Here is a 16,319-nt window from a genome sequence, read left to right on the forward strand (position 1 = left end):
TTAAATCTGTGAATTCCAAAGGATATGTCATTATAGTGGAACTCCCTGCATATCTAGGTCTACTTAGAAATATATAAATCCAACAAGTACTCTTGGAGTGCAAAATCTGCAGACTTTATGTTTTTGTGTTCTAAATGTAATCCTACAGACTTTTAGGAGTTTTGTTCTACCCTGAAAACACTTTCAAGTTTCAACAATGGGTAAAAGTGCTAAAACAACAGTGAAGTAACAGCTAGAATAAAACTTTTTTCAGTTTTGTCTAGGGTTTTGAATGCCTGAACATGAGAGTCAAAGCGAGCTTGGGAGGTACCCTTTACTCATCATTAAAAAATACACATGATGTAAGACAAAAATCACTTGGCTTTGCATAGGGTTTGCTGAAGGATGGCAGATGTTAATCAAAAACCAAAAACTAAACAGATTAAGGCTGCTTTTTTCTTAATGCTTGTGTGTAGCAAAATATAAGATTTCAAGAACTGAACTAAATAACCTCTCTCTTGCTCATTTTACTGTCATTTTCTCATCTTCCATCAAGTTCTTTATCAAAGAGAGAAGTAGGAGCTACCATAAATCTGCCTGAACACCATGCAGATATTAAAGACCAACATGTTTGGGGAGGAGGAGTCTTTTAAGTAGGTCTTACATGTTCAGATCACTTAATAACAAATGAGTTTGGAATCATGCATTGCAGACAGCACTTTCTTATTTTATCTAGATCTCTCTCAAATCTGCCTAAATTAAGTTATACTCTTTCTCCATACTCTTATTTTTTAATAGCTTTCTTGTAAACACATTTTTTTACAATTTATTGCTGTTTATAAGCAATAGAAAAACAGGTGGATGGGATATATTCTGAACCTCCATCTACCTTGACTCATCTGACTACCACAACCTAAACCTTTCTAGCCAGAGATGATTCTGAAGTCTACTTCTTGCCAAAAGACTCTCCTTTCTCAAGAACTGTCTGCAAGAGCAGAAAAGCTGTGTTTGTGGACTTCTCAGGCACGGAGCAGTATAAATAATATAAGGGCATGAAGTATAACAGGGGAAGGTCTGAAGCAAACAACTATCAGGATCATGCTGTTAAGAAGATAAACCATTTCAGTGCCCATCTGCTTCTATTAGAGGAAACCAGGACTATTCACAAGCCAATCCAGAAATCCCCAATCATTTTTTAAATAGAATGGTTTAACCAGAAAAATAGTCTAGATGTAACATATAAAAATACCAGAGAATTGTGCAAGTGATCTGTCTAAATGTCTAGAAAATGTGGTTGCTCCACCATTGCTTCAGTCCCTGAGCCTTCAAACCACCCCTTCCTCCAAAATTGTTTTTAGCTACTAATGTTTTCTGCTGGAAACATAATGTCTGTCAATGACAAACTTCTCACAGAGTAGTTTAAAAAGTCCATGGAGTGCACACTCACAAGGCAGCAAGAGTGCACTCAAGTAATGAGTACATTTTTTGGGATCAAAATACAGTTATAGACAGTATGAAAAGCGGAATGGGGAAAACGTGGGTTTAAAAATCAGTATATAACCATTCTCAAATGGGAAATGCCAAAGCAAAATTTATTTTAGAACATAGTATTTAAAAACTGAAGACTGCTGTGTAGGTGACATAACAAAACAATGAGTTTCTTACCAGAGATTTGGCACAGAAGTCTCTTCATGCATCTCAGCTAACTGAAATGATGTGCTTTTCCTCAGTATGTAATGTGATAAAGAAAATAGATGAAATAGAAGTGGTGATACAAGTAACACAATCATAGCCTATTTCAGGTCTCTTCCATGACTATTTTGTTTATCTTCATACGTTTTCAAATCACTGGCATGGATGTTATTATTTGCACATCTTGGCATAGCTATTTTTCTAATAATTTTAATTATATTGAATTGCCAGCCCCAAAATTCTACCTATGTTTTAAACATATAGGAAGTGTTCTGATCACTTTGTTAAAACACATAATCACTTTGGGTTTGAAGGGACCATTAAAGATGATTCCAACCCTTCTGCCACAGGCAGGGGAATCTTCCACTAGCTCAGGCTGCTTAAAGCCCCATCCAACCTAGCCTTCAACACCGCCAGGAATGGGGCATCCACAACTTCTCTGAACAACCTGTTTCAATGTTTCACCGACATCACAGTGAAAAATCTCTTCCTTATATTTAATCTAAATCTACCCTCTTTCAGTTTAAAACCGTTATTCCTTGTCCTGTCACTACAGATCTTGGTAAAAAAAAAAAAAAAAGTCCCTCTTAGTCTTTCTTATAATATATATAATCATAGAATCATGGAATGGTAGGGGTTGGAAGGGATCTTTATAGAGATCATCTAGTCCAACCCCCCTGCAGAAGCAGGTCCACCTAGATCAGGTTGCAGAGGAACATGTCCAGGCAGGTCTTGAAGACCTCCAAGGAAGGACACTCCACACCCTCCCTGGGTAGCCTGGCCAAGTGCTCTGTCACCCTCACAGTAAAATAGCTTTTCTTACATTTAAATGAAACTTTTTGTGTTCCAGCTTCATCCTATTACCCCTTGTCCTGTTGCTAAATACCACCAAAAAAGGGATGCCCCAACCTGCTGACACCTATCATTTAGATATTTGTAAATATTAATAAGATCTCCCCTCAGTCTCCTCTTTTTTTGACTAAAATAAAAGAAATAATATAAATAAACAAATAGATATAATTCAATAGTTATTTAACTAACTAAATAATAATATATATAATTTTTCTCTTTGTCTTTTTAAATATTGGAAAATCCAATATGGTCTCTCTGGACCCTCCTCTTTCTCCAGGCTGAACAATCGCAACCCTTTCAGCCTTTCTTTACAAGAGAGACCTTTCAGCCCTGACCATTTTCATGGTCCTCCTCTGGACCTGCTCTAGCAGGTCCATGTCTGTGTTTTACAGGGGACCCCAGAGCTGGACGCAGCACTGCAGGTGGGGGTCTCACCAAAGTGAAGCAAAGGTGCAAAATTTACCTCCCTTAACCTTGCTTTACACAATAAATCAAGACACATAGACCTTCTTTGAAATATCACACTGTTCTCAAGACCAGTAAATAAAATTACTCCACTAAAGTTTGTCAATGACCTGGATTTGCTACTCCTTGTGCCTCCTAATGATCTTCTGAAGAACAATGTACTAATGCTGCTTACAAGGACAAATTAAGGATCACTGCTTAAATTATATGTTGTTACTGACTACTTCCTCCAGTAAAAGTATAAAGAAACATCACGTGAGCTGTAAAAAATGTTTACATAGCAACAAAGAGCCTTTGCTAGGGATTGCCAAACAGCAAACTACCAGCTGCTTGAGCCAAAGACGTATCTTTCTTTCATGCCAAATAATACCCAGGCACTGCAAAAAAGTCATGTGAAGAATTTAAATAGTCAACTCTCACTTAAGAGTGTGTTATTTACTACTTCCAAAACTATAGTTAATGTCATGAGATTTTTCAGAACAGTTGATGAAACATTTTTTCAACAATGTGACTTAAATGTTGATACAGTAAAATAAAGTGAATCCTATTATCTTTCTTCAAGGAATCAAAACAGAATACTACATTATTGACACACAAATATATCAAATCCTACTTTAGTAAATCTGGTGAACCTCAATACATTTCTGCATTCCATTTATTGTCCAAAGAGACTTAGATATAGTGCTTGTACAGTATTTCTTTCCATTTTATGTTTAAACAGAAACCCCAGAGTTTTAAATCAGTATATATTAAGATAGCTAAAATATAATGTAATCCTATTATTTTTGCATCTCTAACTTACAAAGAAATAAACACTTTCTTTCAGCCAGAAATTCTGCCTCTCAAAATTACTGGGAAACAGATTACCTAGATTAACTTGTGGTTTGTTTTGTGGGGTTTTTTTCCCCTCAAATCCTTTCTTTCTCTACTCCTAAAATATCTGTTTTTCAGACTAGTGTAGAAGCATTAGCCAATACAAAAATATATGGACTTTTAAATTATTATTTTAAAGTGACTGAATATACACATGAAATACGAGACTCAAGTTGCACATTAGGAACATGAGCAATGTGCTACTGCCAAAACGCATAGGGCATAGAGTACCTCCAGTCTTAGTGGTGGAATAATTTGTGTGATTTCTTTTCTGTATTTTCACCACACTGTCCCAACTTCCTTTATTGAATGTCTCACTTCCCAGTATCTTCAAAGCATGCAAAGTACTCACCTGCAAACTGACTACACTTTCCCCACAAATAATGTGTACTGAAGGTGGCAAGACAAGACTCATAAAAAATTTTAAAGGAGATGAAAAAAAGGAGGTGGAATACTCATGTCTTCATTTCAGAATAATGACTATGCATTTGGATGTTAGTTTGAAAGCCACCTAAATATGAACAGTCAAAGGAAATAGAAACAACCTTGACCATGGCTTCAGGTTAAACCAACGTGAAAATGTTGAACACAGCACGGCTTTGAGCTGTGGTTTCCCTCTACACAAATGAAAAAGCTCATCCTCCCAAGAAGCTGCAAGCCAAGTCTACATGATGTACTTGAAATGACGATCCAGGAGGGATGAGGTTTGTACCACGCAAGCTCCACAGCGAGACTTTCAACTCCCTGTGCTCCTGAAACAGTTTCTACCTTGTGTGCCATGACCCCCGGGAGAAGTGGCCTTGGCAACACGTTGAGATCTCTGAGGTCTTATCACCAGCGTGGCACAGCTCACTCTGAAAAGCCCATAGAGACAAGCGCAAAGGCTGGACCACATTTTTAGCCCTTTTCCTTTCACAGATAACAGTGAATGCGTTCCCCGCAGACCTTGGCTCGAGGGCCGGCAGCAACTCAGCCCGCCCGCAGCCGGGACCGAGGCTGTGGGGAGACGCTCTGTCGTCGATCAGAGACTCTCCGAAGCCCTTCGAGGTGCCGCCAAGGGTGAAAGGCGAACGGCACCCCCTCGGCTGGCCCCCTCGCTCCCCTCCGCCCTGGGCAGCCCGCCGGGCCGGCTGGGCCGCGGCCCGTTAGCGGCCGTTGGCCGCGGCAGGCGGGGCGGGCGCTGGCCCCGGCCCCCAGAGGGAGCGCTGAGGAAAATCGAAAGCGAAGAGGAGCGCGGCGGGCGGCGGGGGATTCCCCGGGGCTACGGGAGGCGGCAGCGCCGCTGCCTGGCGGGGGTGCACACGCGCGGGGCGGGCGGGCGAGCAGAAGGGAGAGAACCCGCCAGCAAGCGTGTGGGTGCGCGTACTGCCGGCAAGCCCGCGGGCACGGACCCTGACTTTGGCGAGCCGCTGCGGAGCTGGCCAAGTGGCCGGCCGCTCCCGCCCCAGCCGCTGATGCTCCGGGCAGGGCAGCCGCCGGCGATGCTGTGCTGCATGCCCGGCGTGGCTTTCGTCCCCGCTTTGCTCGTCGTCTGGTCCTCCGCTGCCTTCATCATCTCTTACGTGATCGCTGTCCTGGCGGGACACGTCGAGCCTCTCGTCCCCTACATCAGGTGAGGCGGGGGAGGCGAAGGGAGCGGCTGGGATGCCAGCGGGGCGCTGGGGATGCCGGCCAGGCTGTGAGGGTCTGACGGGCTCCCTCAGTGCTGGCCCCGCGGCGGGAGACGTGGGGCTCCCCGGAGGAGGAGAATGTGCAGCGGAAGGGCAGGCGGAGCGGGGACCCAGTCACCTATCACCTCTAGCACCCAGGCCTCTCTGAGAGCCGCAGCACCCGAATACTGAGAGACATGGTAGAAAGGACCTGAAACAAGATTCCGTTGGAGTCAAAACGTGCTTAAAGCGTGGGTGATGGAAACGTAGTTTTGTTTATATAACCCTAGATCTGGGCCAAAGCGCATCAAATGATGACTGGACTTGAAGTCCTGCAATAGCTTTTGTGGGACGCACACCCACAAACACACCATTTTAAACTTTCATCATATAACCATGAGTATAAAAGGCTCCCTGAGAGACTAGCATCTCGTCTCTATAACCGTAGTCATTTTAGTGCAATTCTGTATAAATAATTCTTTAGATATTGTTTGTGTTCACATTTAAATCTGTGCTGCGAAATTACTAGTATTAGATTAAAGGTAAAGGTAGTACTAGATTAAAGGTAAACCAGAAATCCAAGGATGGCCTCTGATACAGAGAAGACCTGAAAAAGAATTTCAAATGCATCTTTCAAGACACATCTAGACCTAATTCCTTGAAGAACTTTCACAAGTCCTGTAGGTAATTTCACAAGACTGCTAACCTGATTTGTACATACATCTAAATTTAATGGAAAAATACGATCCAGCACCATAAACAAGTGAGACAGTGCAAATGACATCGCAGCCCACAAGGAAGTTGAGCTTCATTCAAATACAAAGAAAGTTGGGCTACAGGCTTGTGTTAGCAAACTTTTTAAGATTATCTGCCCAGATATGGATTCAGCTCTTGGAAAGCCTTGTTCTTGTGCATGCACAAATACCTACTGCCTTAACAATTGTGGTTATAGACATGTTCTTCTGTGTTTGCATGTATAGTTTTATTGACACAAAAGCGCTCATAACTAGTTCGACTTATCATAGAATCATAAAATGTTAGGGGTTGGAAGAGACCTTTAGAGATAATCTAGTCCAACCCCCCTGCAGAAGCAGGTTCACCTAGATCAGATCTCATACTATTAATCAACAAAAAATAAACCATTTGCTGTAACTGAGCCGATGTTCAGTACATGGTTTGTGCTCAGAAGGATTTTCAAGCCTTGTAGTAAGAAATTTGAAAAATTACATTTCTTATGTTGAAGCCATGTCCTTGAATAAAATATATGACAGAACAAGGTGTTTTGGGTTGTTTTTTTTCTGTGTAATTTTGTTCACAGTCAAGTATTTGACAGCCCAGATATCTCAATTGTGTCATTCTTTTTGAAGAGGTAGACCAAACCTACAAGTCAAAACTGTATAACTGATGAATATATCACAGCCTCCATAGCTACATCAATCTAAATGAACATCTCACTGAAAAAAGTAATTCTTATCCTTTAAGTGAGGAATTGCAATTAAATGTCCACATACCCTAAAAAAACCCAAGACCCACCAGGCTGTGTCAATAATTTAAAAAAAAAAGAACCCACACACATTTCAGGCCCTCTCATTTGCTAGTAAAGATTTTAGATGTCTTTTTTATTTTGCAGCCTTTCAACATGACATTTGGTATAAGGGTACACACTGACTGCTGGTGAACACTCTTAACAACTCTAAGGGTGTATAGTCTAAGCACATGGTCTTTTTAGAAGGTGCCTTTGGCTGTAATACAGTGATTCCTTCTAAGTACTCTGGCCAGTAGTCATGCTGTAGTTCATATTCTTATTTTGCAGGTCATTGCTTTAGCCTAAGAGGCTGAATCATAGGATTAGGAATGTGATTTAGTGAAAGAGGAAGAACGTTGCAACATTTAGGTTGTGCAATATCTTGAACTAGAAAAATTAAGTAGAGATTGTATGGGGAAATTTCAGTTACACGAAGGAGAATAATATTGACAAACTGTAGTTAAATATTTCTGTAATTCTTATTTACATTCCTCAAATACCCTGTATATGTCTTGAGGCAACTTGTTAATTTTCTTTGTTTACCATGAACAGCCATCACAGTGAGAGAAAGACCACATCTAAAGTTACAATTGAAGCTATACTAATGGCTCATCAAGTAAACCATATAAATATATTTCTAGGTAGATAAAAATGAGTGTAATTTTGTGTTTAGGCTTCACCTGAGCCTAAAAAAATGCTCAGGTTGTGAGCATTTTTGCTCACACTACACATCAGTTCTTTTGCTCATACTACTCAGTTCAAACTGATTTGGATGTGTTGGGGTGGCTGTTTTGTGATTTGACTTCTCAGTGAAAGGGTGAAGGGAGTCTTAAGGTATTTGCTGCCAGTTAGTACCTCTGCATCAATCACAATCATTGTAGGCAGAATATAATCTTCCTATTTTAAAAAATTGGGACTTTAGTTTGTAGAGATACAGTTTACAATGACTGTGAAAGAAGTTTGATAGTGATGAGTCTTTTGGCCCTGAAATATTTATTCCATGCCTTCCTTTATCTTCTTATCTTTCCACTCTTTAGAAGACTGTTAGTAGAATTCTTTTACATGAGATGGTGACATAAGTGCTGTCATTGTCATGTAGGATTCCTTGTCTTTTCCATATCTTTTCCATGGTGGTTGTGCTCACCTGTTCAGCATTGCAAATAAATGACCACATGGGTTTTTGTTTCACAAATGCTATTTGCTTTTTGCTTTTTTACAAAAAGAAAGTTTCTGTCACAAATCCTTTCCCTCCCCTCCCCCCTCAAAGCAGAAGACCATACATACATAAAAATGTACCTAAGTCTTCATTTAGCTTTAGGGATTTTTTAGTAGAGAATATTTAATCAAAGAGATTGTGTCCTTGAAACTCCAGTGCAGTACTTCATAAATACATTGTAGATATGTGTTATTCTCAGCATGGAATTCCTTGAAAGCACGCATCTAAGATTACTGAGTATAAAAATCAGCAATAGCAAAATTTGCCTATAAAGCTTTAGCTCAAGAAAAGCTTTCATTAAAAGAATAATGGAGTTCATTGCAATTTGAGGTTATTTGGATTGCTCTTATGATGTGAAGTGTTCCAAGAACTTCAGTTGGCTTTCTTTGCATGTGCAGAGTCCATTCGCTTCTCACCTGAAGTCCTTCAAAACTTTGAAGTGATCACAGTCCTGTACTTAGCATAGAGCGGTTTCTGATTTGCAAAAGTCCTTCAAGATTGTCACAAGTACCCCACTTTCTAAGTGGAGTCCTTTGTCGTAGTAATGAAAACATTCCAAAAACATGAAGAAAAGATGTGAAGTTCAAGGTTAAAAAACAGGCTAAATGAAGGGTTAAGATTGTTTTCAGAAGTGTTAAACAAAACAAAAAAAAAAAGATCTACTGTGTCAGTTTTCATCAATTCCACAAAGAGAAACCAGACAGAGTACAAGCTGGAGCAAGTCTTCAGAAAGCATTTACAGCAAGAAAATAGAAGTTAATAGGGATTGTTAATGCCTGAGAAATTGTAAAAACTTGTCTAGAGGACTGGTCAAGCTTTTGCTGTCTGAGAATTTGGAACCATTTTGGTCAAAAGAAATACAAGATATTTATCTATGTTTTGCATCAGCTCTTCACAGAAAAGGATTCTCCCTTCATCCCAAGTTTCCTCTCATTCTTGTTAAATCATTTTAGGAACTGATTACATAGATGCTTCTGTAATGTAGAAGGGATTTGACAGAAAATATTAATTTGTTAAAATATAAATGTTTTTATATATTGATACTCGTCTGGCCCAAAACTTAACAATTTTGTCAAAATCTCTAAGAATAATTGCTTGTGTAGAGAGTGCTTCCTTTTTTGGGTGTTAGGAGCACAGGCATTCATGCTGAGCACCTGTCATTTTGGCTGTGCTCGGTCATAGGTTCAGAAGTTTAGCACTGAAAACTAATCCAACCTCACTGTGAGGATGAATCACATTAAAAAAAAACCATCTCTAGCTAGTACCTACTTGTCCCATCATACACCTAAGAGAAAGTTTTTTCTCAGCATCTTTGCTCAGTTTTCAATGAACTTTGACATGAGCTGAAATCATTTCGTGTTTACCTTTTTGACAGTAGAGTTCCTTGGGGTGCCTCTGTTGATACGCCATTGTGCCTCCTAGTACTTCTCGGTAACTGAACAGCCAGCCAAAACTCACATCCAAATTACGTAAAGATTTATGAGCTACGTGTTTTCTGTTGGCGTGACCAATAGATCCTGGCCAAAGAAATATCAACTGGTTGTATATTAGACAAGAAAAAATAATGTAAAGAGGTGACAGCATCACAGTATTCTTTCAGCTTAAATCTGTATACTCCCACGAATATGTCCTTCCTTCCTTTGAGGAAAGCACATTCTCTGGAAGTGAGCATTTGCACATATGTAGGGAAAAAAGGGAAAAGGATTCTATGATGAAGTTATTCCATTTTTTATGTACATATGTATCAATTCTATTGATATTCTCAAACTCATGCTCCATCTGTCCCAGTGCACTTCTAATTATTCCTTATAAAGCTGAATTGCTTCAGCAGAAGCAACTTCCAACATTTTGGGCCCGGAGTACTCGTAAGCTGTATCAGCATTAGTAAGTAGTGCCTAGCAGCATTCCCAGGCATTGGTAAGCAATTGCTCTTGTGGGGTAAAGGGGAAATTAAGACAAATTCTCCCACATCTTAGGATACTGAATGCCATTAGATGTGTTTTTCTGTGTTATGATGTTAATGTAGCAGATAAAATAAATGTCATTTCTAAAATATCTTTATGTTATTCATGAGCAAAGTGTTGCTCTGTCACTTCTCTGCATATTGCATACAGAAAATGAAGAAATACAATTCAAATAGTATGCTCTAAAAATTTATTTCTAAAAAGAAAGGTTCAGTGCTACAATTGGAGCTTAAGTGTGCCGCAGATCACATTCCAGTTTATACGGTGAAATGTGTTATGCACATAGCAGTTCACACAAGTTACCTTTCTCTCCAGATTTCATGCGTGGGATTTCATCTCAGTTATGTTTCACAGATCTTAATTAACTTTTATTTTCTTTGTCCTCCTGCTTTAGTGACACTGGAACTAAACCTCCAGAGAGTGGTGTCTTTGGGTTTATGATTAACATTTCAGCACTTTTAGGTATGTATAAAGTACCTTGTTTGAACACAGAAAAGATATGAAAACTAGCGAAAGATGTGTGCTTCCATTGCAGTCCATGCAATATTCTGCAGAACAAAAGTACTCCACTGTCAAATGGTGGAGTCCAAATCAGATAGATGAAAGTGATATCTAGAGGGCCAGGTCCTAAGGCACATTCAGTGCAGGCTTAGAGGCACTTTTGACTCAAGAGCACCTCATCAGTGCAAAGTAGTCACTGAAGCTAGAAATAAAAAATGGAAGAAGGCATCATTACTTTGCAAAAACTGCATCTTTAGTATAGGGAGACATTAGGTTCTAGGATGCCATAGCAAGGGGAAGAACAGTATTGAAGCAACAGCTGGTTTCCTCTACAAGATGTCTGCTTGTCTACTACATGTCTACTGGCCTTGAATAACAAAATTCCAGAATGGTAGGGGTTGGAAGAGACCTGTAGAGATCATCTGCTCCAACCCCTCTGCTAAAACAGCTTCACCTAGATCACGTTCCACAGGAATGCATCCAGGTGGATTTTGAAAACCTCCAGAGGAGACTGCACACTCTGGGCAGCCTGTGCCAGGGCTCCTCACCCTCACAGGAAAGAGGTTTCTCCTTGTGTTCAAGTGAAATGGAAGTTCCAGCTTGTGGCCATTACCTCTAGTCCTATCACTGTGCACTACAGCAAAAAAACCCTCACCTCATCCTCTTGACACCCACCCTTTAGGTGTGTATAAGCATTGATAAGGTCCCCCCTCAGTCATCTCTAGGCTAAACAGCCTCGGGTACCACAACCTCTTCTCACAAGAGACATGTTCCAATTCTCTGATCACCTTGGGGGCCTGCACTGGACTCTCCAGAAGTTCTTTGTCTCTCTTGAGCTGGGGAGCCCAGAACTGGACACAGGACTCCAGATAAGGCCTCATCAGGGCAGAGCAGGGGAAGATAACTTCCCTTGGCACCTGAGGATGCCATTGGCCTTCTTGGCCACGAGGACGCATTTCTGGCTCATGTTTGGTTTACTGTCCACCAGAAATCCCAGATCTCTCTACATAGAGCTGCTCTGCAGCAGGCCAGCCCCTAGTTGTTAGCCAGTACATGGGGTTGTTTGGTATTTCTTATTCACTTCTAGGGGGTGAGGGATGAAGACCTGTGTACCTCTATATACATGTAGTCCATGATGGCCTTCATGCAAAGTAAAAATCTTTTCTAAGACCCTTATTCAATCACACTGTCTTGGTGTGTTTTGTGCAACTTCACAGTGCCTGGACAAAGTTGCCTGATTTATTTTACTGACTGTAGATAGGATGAAACTGTATTGTGTGTTATTGAACTGTGGAATCCAGTCTACAGCTTATTATATCCTGATGAGCCATGAACTTCTAGTTCAGTAGAGGTGTTTTTCTGGAGTGAATTGCATATTGAGGTCTTGTAGACTGAAATAAAACCTGTGTGTAGTGGTTTGAGGATGTTGTCATACTAAAGAGTAAATAGAATTGTCCCAAAAGCTTTGAAAGTATTTTCCGGATACACAGTTTTTCTACAAAAATGTATTAATTCTTCAGGACATCCATTATAAGGAGATGTAGTTCTGGGACAAGACTGAATATCAGAACAAAAGAAGTTCTCTCACTTCCAGTTTATGGTTCATGCCCCCACGATGCCTATTCCTTATGTGGAATGCCAGTGCCTCTGTGCCTGAAACACATGGGAGAACAGGATTTAAATTCATGCTTTTCTTAAAATGATGTGCAGTTATTTCTAGATGGCATTAATATATGATGTTAAGGCTCAGAGAATGTTAAGACAGTGCTATCTTAAAGAAACACATCTGAAATTAACCACCATTCATCTTCACTCCAGTAGAGTTAAAGGCAGTATTATTTATTGTATTATGCTTACAGTTTCTTTCTGTTTTCTAATATGTTTCAGGACTAAGCTGTTAAAATGTAAGCTATATATGATCATTGAACAAAATACATTTTGGGTGTTTTTTTCAGGTATAATTACAATGTGCATCAGGTATTTATTGATAGAGAAGCAAAATGAGTCATCGCATTTTGTTAGGTCTTCGTGCAACATGTTTTCCTTATGTATTGGATTGATGGGCTGTATTGGAATGGGCATAGTTGCAACTTTTCAGGTATGGATGTGTATTTTGTATCATAAATGAAACTGAAGTGGTTTTACAAGTAAACAAATCAAATAGATAAGAGTAGTTTATCATATTGTGGATACTTGGCAAATGGAGTAATAATGTTCTTGCTCCTGCCTTTTTTCATTAGCTTTAAAAAGACAGATTTGCCTTCTCCTAGTATCCTGGACGTTTTCCTTGTACAGTTAACATGAGTAAGGGGGATTATGTGTACTTGTTTCATAATATATCTGTACTAGAAAACTTGATATAGATGTAAAATTTTTCTATGAAAATTTCACTGCAAGAGAGCTTTGTTATTTGCAGTTTAATTTGCTTACAGTCAGGTAAGGTGGAATAATTCAGAATAGCAAAAGCACTTGTATTTTTACCTCTGTTCTAAGTGTGCTATTCTACTTTTGAATATCTGTGTTCTTATTGGTTAGTGTTATATGTGACACACACACAACAAAAGAAATTAGATGGTGGGCACAGTGCTGCTTGAGTGAAATAGAAAAACTCAGAATCAATAGGAGAAGAAAAATCAGGAAAGCAAAACAATTTGGGAGAGTCAGAAAAGCAGAAACTTCGATCTGAAAGTTTCCAAAGGGGCCCTTTGATAGTTGTAATATGGATTCTTACCTAATCTTGATTGCCTTTTATTGCCTGTTCATAAACTCCCTCCTCACCTAATTTTTCTTTCCTCTGCTTTGACCTTACTTTCCATCTTAAATACAGTTTGTAGGGAGGGTTCAGAACACAGCAAGTATATAATCTAGCTAAGGATCTGATCAAGCAGATTTTTGAGCTGGCTCGATTCCCTGGGAAAATGGAAACAGTGGCTTGCAAATCTTCAGTCTTTTACCTCTATACTGTAGAACCAGTGAACAGTACACTTATCCCCATTTACTGGTAGAATAACTGAGACAAGAGGCTGTGAGATTTGCTCAAGGTCAGGTGATTGTTTCAAGTAAGGAGACGAAAGCAAAACTGTAATTAAAAGTTTTTACTTTAGCATTCAGAGATGAGAGAAAAAACTAGGAGCGTGACCTCTAAAAGCAAAAGAGTTTCTGGGAAAGTAAGTAAAGATCATGAATAAGATGTTTGTTTTCTGTTTTAAATAACATAGTGCTTGAAATACAGAAATGAAAGATGATGGACGGTTAGCTTTAAAAAGATCATTGAATATGGAAGGAAAACTCACGTAACCCTTCATGAGCAAGGCAAAGTGAAACCCCAGGTCTTAGCAGGTCTGCTTTTGACTGTTAGATGTTACAGAAGAGAGATTTTTCTGGTTTTGACTAGAAAGCTTAGAAGGCTGTCATTTTTTAACCCCAGACAGCAACCAAGCACCCTACAGCTGCTCACTCACTCACCCCAGGTGGGATGGGGGAGAAAATCACAAGAGTAAAACTGAGAAAACCTGTAGGTTGGGATAAAGACAGTGTAATAGGTAAAGCAGAAGCTGTGCATGCAAGCAAAGCAAAACAAGGAATTGATTCACCCCTTCCCATCAGTGAGCCATCTCCAGGAGAGCAGGGCTCTATGGCATGTTATGGTTACCTTGGGAAGACAAATGACATCACTCAGTGTCTCCCCCTTCCACAGGAGGTGTAGCAACGTTTCCCAGGTCCTGTAGGGGTTGCGAATGATGGGCTTTTTAGGGAAGCCTTGGCAATTTGATAAGAGCAATCATGAGTGCCACATTAGAAGAGCTCTGTAGATTGTGTATGTAAATGCAAAAGCTAAGAGTTGCACTTGCTTAATGCTTTATATATGAAAACAGAAAGTGAGACAGGGGAGAAGAAAATGTATAAATGAGATGCCACTTAAATACCTCTGTGAGGAGGATGCTTTAAAATCTGACAGAACTTAATGTGTCGCAGAGAAATAGAAGGGAATCAGTTGAAAGAAAAGCATGGGGATTTTTCTTTTTTAAAAGATTGTACACGTAATAACCATTACAAGAAAAAGAAAACAATGGCCTCTGGGCTTGAAAGATGTTAACATTTGTAATGAAACTATATAGATGTGTTTTCTTGAATCACTGAAATAGGTCAGATCGTGGCACATATTTTGCTATGCTCTGGTCACAGAAAGGAGCTTTAAAGCTAACTTACCTAGTCTGGTACTGGGTTCCAAGATGGCATAGCTTTGTAATTTTTTTAAACATTTGAAATACAATAATTTCTCTGGAATCTGCATCTGTTTTGTTACTGGATATTCTACTTGATTTTGTTTTAAAGGAGAGAATCTACCATAACGAGAGTGCTAAAAAAATATAGGCCACAAATAGTGATAGTGGAATATTATGCACACTTCAAGCTGTTGCAGAACTTGAATAAAAGTTGACGATGATGTGGGGAAAAGTAAAGAGGGTGGATGAATTCAAGACACTGACAGTGTAGAACCTTCAAATGAAGAGCTTCTTTTAGGTAACACTTTTTTTTTAAATATATAACTAGTTTTCTGGTGACTTATTTCCTGGAGCTTTGTGGCTGGCCACTGGAGGGTGGGGGATGAAGCTGTTGCAGTTGCTACTTAGAACAGCTCCCATTAAATTTTGCCATTAGAGTATGGCTGTATTAATGTAGACTAGTCTTTCAGCACAAAGGGATGAAAATCTTTGGCATGGGAAAGGGAAAAAGGAGGTATAGGAACCTCATTAGGAAAACTCAAGCCAGCTCCTGTTTGTGGAAACATTAACTGATAATAGACCAAATGTAGAACAGCATTAAAATTGATCTCCATTTCTATGTGAACATGGGAAAGGACTTTGACCTAGTGGCTTTGGACATGATTAGTTTACCTCTCAGATCTACTCTTTTTCCATTTTCTTTTATCTTCTCTGAGTAGACTGTTGGGAGAAGGGTCTGTTTGTTTCCCACTGCTTGTACACGGTCAGCATAATGCAGTTACCATCTTCTCAGGGCTCATTGATCCCTACCAATGTCTAAGTAATAACAGCTAACCATTGTACTGATTCTCTTTCTAGGAGCTGTCTGTTCCCAGTGTTCATGACATAGGAGCTTTGGTGGCGTTCGGCTCCGGTGTTGTGTACATCACACTTCAGTCTATAATCTCTTACAAGTCCTGTCCACAGTGGAACACTTACTTGGTGTGTCACCTAAGGATGGCCATATCTGTAGTATCATGCATTGCTTTCATTCCCAGTATCCTTTGTGTTGTATCCCATGGTTTTCCCTTTATGCGTTCAACTATTTTCCTTTTAACTTAAACCGTTACTGATAAAGGATGAAAATTAAGTTACAGTCTTTACTTAGGCCTCATATTTCTGCTGTAGTAATGCATGTAGCATGTTGTGACACCATTAATAGCATAACAATGACTTCCAGTGGCTTCTAAAAAGATGTCTATCTTGTTTCAGTGTAAATCTAATGCCCCAGTGTTCCTCGTAGATAACTTTCCGGCCTCCTTCATTTGAAGGGGGGTACAGAGAAAGGTCTGCAAAAGGGAGACACTGATGCTGAAAAAACATAGACATATAAAATAC

General features: G+C 39.7%; 1 protein-coding gene across 2 annotated transcripts in view; it reads left to right on the plus strand.

The window, feature by feature from the left end:
• The first annotated feature begins 5,156 nt into the window (after positions 1-5,156).
• DRAM1 (DNA damage regulated autophagy modulator 1) overlaps positions 5,157-16,319 on the plus strand; it is a 35,311-nt gene continuing 24,148 nt past the window's right edge. For both annotated transcript variants that reach the window (XM_062011226.1, XM_062011217.1), the window contains exons 1-4: positions 5,157-5,473; positions 10,610-10,677; positions 12,672-12,814; positions 15,801-15,978. In XM_062011226.1, the coding sequence (XP_061867210.1) occupies positions 5,316-5,473; positions 10,610-10,677; positions 12,672-12,814; positions 15,801-15,978 (547 nt within the window). In that variant the 5' untranslated portion in view covers positions 5,157-5,315. The remainder of the gene's footprint in view (positions 5,474-10,609; positions 10,678-12,671; positions 12,815-15,800; positions 15,979-16,319) is intronic.

Source organism: Colius striatus, chromosome 1 (genome assembly GCF_028858725.1).
Source record: "Colius striatus isolate bColStr4 chromosome 1, bColStr4.1.hap1, whole genome shotgun sequence".
NCBI classification, from domain to species: Eukaryota; Metazoa; Chordata; class Aves; order Coliiformes; family Coliidae; genus Colius; species Colius striatus.